The sequence below is a fragment of the Triticum urartu genome, chromosome 2A (genome assembly GCF_056163025.1).
Source record: "Triticum urartu cultivar PI428250 chromosome 2A, HENAU_Tu73, whole genome shotgun sequence".
In the NCBI taxonomy this organism is placed as follows: Eukaryota; Viridiplantae; Streptophyta; class Magnoliopsida; order Poales; family Poaceae; genus Triticum; species Triticum urartu.
Genome location: NC_141874.1, coordinates 542,214,618 through 542,218,018, shown reverse-complemented (window position 1 = coordinate 542,218,018; position 3,401 = coordinate 542,214,618). Strand labels below are relative to the sequence as shown.

Below are 3,401 nucleotides of genomic sequence, written 5' to 3'. Positions count from 1 at the left end.
CCTCGAAGAGGAATGGCCAGGAGAGAGAATCAAAGGCTCTCGATATGTCCAGCTTCAGGAAGACACCCGGTGTTCTTCTCGCATGAATTTTCCTCGCCACTTGCCATACCAATAAGTTATCATGCAGGTGCCGGCCCTTGATGAACGCCGACTGGTTCATCGCCATCAGCTCCTTCATTTGTAGCCTTAGCCGTTTGGCCAGGATCTTTGCGAATAGCTTTGGGATGCTATGGATTAGGCTTATTGGCCTATAATCTCCTATCTCCTCTGCGTCAGGCTTCTTGGGGATGAGGATTATGTTTGCTTTGTTCATTTTGGCAAAGCCTCTCGTATCCCCCACAAAGAGCTTCATCATCACGACCATGACGTCTTGCTTTATGACTTGCCAAGCCTTTTGAAAGAAAGCTCTGATGTAGCCATCTGGCCCCAGAGCCATGTCTAGAGGCATCTCTTTAATAACTTGCCACACCTCCTACTCTGTGATAATATCTTCCAAGCTGCTCAGCTCCTTAGCCTCGATCCCCAAGTAGTGCATGTTGAGGGTGTGCTCCCTTGATCGTGCAGTCCCCAACAGTCTTTCGTAAGCCTCCGTGAACACCTCCATCTTCCTTTCCTGGTCCATAATGATACTATCCCCCAGCTTGACATGAGCAATGAAGTTTTTAGTCCTCCTTCCATTAGCCACTGCCTGAAAGGGTTGTGTGTTGGCATCCCCTTCTCTAATCCGTCTCAATCGGGATCGTTGCTGGTCTATCGTTCTCTCCAGTGCCGCCATGCCTAGCAGCGCTTTTTTGAGCGTGCATCAAAGCCATACCTCCCTGACATTCAATGCCCTATTCTCCTATGCAATGTCGAGCCTCTAAATTAGCCAAGTGGCAACCCTCATCAGCAGCTTCACATTTCCAATTTTCTGCTGGCCTCATGCTTGGAGGGAAACCGCTGAGTTGCACAGCAGCGCGTCCAGTCTTTTGTAGGGGTCGATAATCCTGGGATCACATGTCCTGGCTTCACGCACAGCCTCCTCGAAGCTCTCTAATCTGGTCCAGAAGAGCTCAAATCTGAAGCATTTTGGGGGGCAAAAGTCTACACTCGTGGTGAGGTGTAGTGGTGCATTATCCGAGACTCCCATGGATAGTGCATGAAGCCGGTGATTCGCATTTTGAAGCTCCCAATCCACCGTCATGAGGACACGATCAATCTTAGTCAGCGTGGGCACGTCCCTCTCATTGGACCAAGTGTACTTGCTCCCATGCATGTACATCTCACGAAGCTCATGATCATCCACGAAATCCTTAAACTTGTTCATCATGCTCCTATTTAGATTGTTGTTACTCTTTTCGGAGGCTCGCAGAATCATGTTGAAATCTCCAAGCACCAGGCAAGCGCCGGGGCAAATCGTGCGCCTCAGCCTAAGCTCATCCAAGAACTGACTCTTCCGCTCGTCGCCTTGGGGTCCATATACTACCGAGATCCACCATGGATCCCCAACTTTGGTACGCACCTTGCTCGTGATAAAGTTCGTGTCGAGTTGGATGGCTTCCACTTCCAGAACCAAGCTATCCCAAGCTAGCAACACTCCACCACACGTCTCCTCTGCCGGCAAGTAAGAAAAGCCATCAAAGGATTGCCCCATACATTGCATCACAGTGAACCTATCTATTACATCCATCTTAGTCTCTTGGAAGCAAATGAGATTGACCTCTAATGTACTCACGAACTCGCGCACCGCCTTACGTTTAGCCGGATTGTTCAGCCCCCGAACATTCCAGCATAGCACTTTTGGGTGCGGATCCATGTTAATGCTTTCACCAACTTTACTAGGTCACTCCGCCTAAGCGCACACCACCACCGTGTTTTGTGCCTCCATCTCTTCTACCGATGGTAACGACTTGTCGAAGAGAGCCACAATGATCTGCACATGTTGCTCATGCAGCGGAGAATCAAAGAGCTCCTTGAGCTCGTGCACCACCCCATCATCCACCTCCAGATCTCCCGGCACCATGCAAGTGCGTGGAGAAGCACATTTTCCACCGGCGTGTCTCGAGGCCTCTTGGTCGTCGTGCTCTTCTTGGAAGCTCTTGTGGTCCTCTTGGGCGTGAAGGGCTCAGCCTCAGGCCGTAGCTGACATGCTTGCACTTCCTGGAGCAACGGTGTGGCGAGGCACTTGATGATATTAGAACAAAAGCTCTTGAGCTTGCCATATGTCGCCGCCTCGTTGGTAGTCATCCCCTCTGTTTCCTCATCCATGGGAGCACATATCAGAGTCGTACATTGCTACCTCTTGAGCATGCGTTGGTTTTCCCTTGAAGATGAAAGGGTGATGTAGCAAGTAGCGCAAGTATTTCCCTCAGTTTTGTGAAGCAAGGTATCAATCCAGTAGGAGATAACGCACAAGTCACCTAGTACCTGCACAAACAATCAAGAACCTTGCAACCAACACGATAAAGGGGTTGTCAATCCCTTCACGGTCACTCGCAAAAGTGAGATCTAATAAAGATAGTAAAGTAAATATTTTTGGTAAGCAGTAGTGCCGTGCTTGGGATCCACACCCGGTGCTTCGGTTACGACAAGATGACCCACCCACCCGCCCACCCGCCGCCCCCTAAAACCCTAGTCCACTCACCGCCGGCGATCTCTACGTCTGACCGTGAGATCGCTCATTGGATCCAGCCATCGTGTTCGGCGTCGTCTGCCCCCTCTTTTAGTTATCATCTCAATGGCGGTACATGCTTCCATCTCCCTAGGTTTGGATTTCTCTGCGGGGATGGACATGGCGCATGAGATCGGTCGCTTGTTCCACCGCACGGTCCATCCCACGGACCGATCTGATCATTTCGTGATGGTGGCCTCTTTTGCACGGCATTCTTTCCGTTTGGATGAGGACAACGTGGGCTTGGCACTTGAATCAGCCATTGGTGGACATTGTTCTGCTCTCAAGGTATCTCAACTGCATGATCGTGTCTTTTCTTTCAATGTTTCGTGCAAAGAAGTTGGGTTTTTTTATCTTGCATCAAAGGAGTTTTGTCTGCCCGCAATTCAAATGTTTCTTTCATCTTTGGGGTCATGGTGGCCCTGATTGGGTAAAGGAATTTAGGCTATGGCAAGCTAAATGTGATTAGGAGTGGACCTTGGTCAGTCCATCTAAGAGGAGAGCTAGGTTAGGCTTGGAAGCCATGCAACATGTCCCGGGGAAATCTTCTCTCCGTTCTCAATCAGCTAGATCTAAGCATCCCAAGCATATTAAATTTGCCACGTTCATGCAATACCCGGCTAAAAAAGGATATAATTATGGGCCTACGTCCGATGAGGTCGCAACTGTCCAGGAGGCAGGTTACATGGTCTCTATGCAGGAAGCTCATCCTTCCACGTCGTCGGCATCTTCGCCGGTGATAGAATCTCCT

At 49.9% G+C, this 3,401-nt stretch overlaps 1 protein-coding gene across 1 annotated transcript; it reads right to left on the bottom strand.

Moving 5' to 3' along the window:
• Positions 1 to 919: 919 nt before the first annotated feature.
• On the bottom strand, positions 920 to 1,669 carry LOC147985803 (uncharacterized). Its single transcript, XM_087541748.1, has one exon. It carries the CDS (start codon positions 1,667 to 1,669, stop codon positions 920 to 922), a length of 750 nt encoding a protein of 249 aa, XP_087397874.1.
• Between the last annotated feature and the right edge of the window lie 1,732 nt (positions 1,670 to 3,401).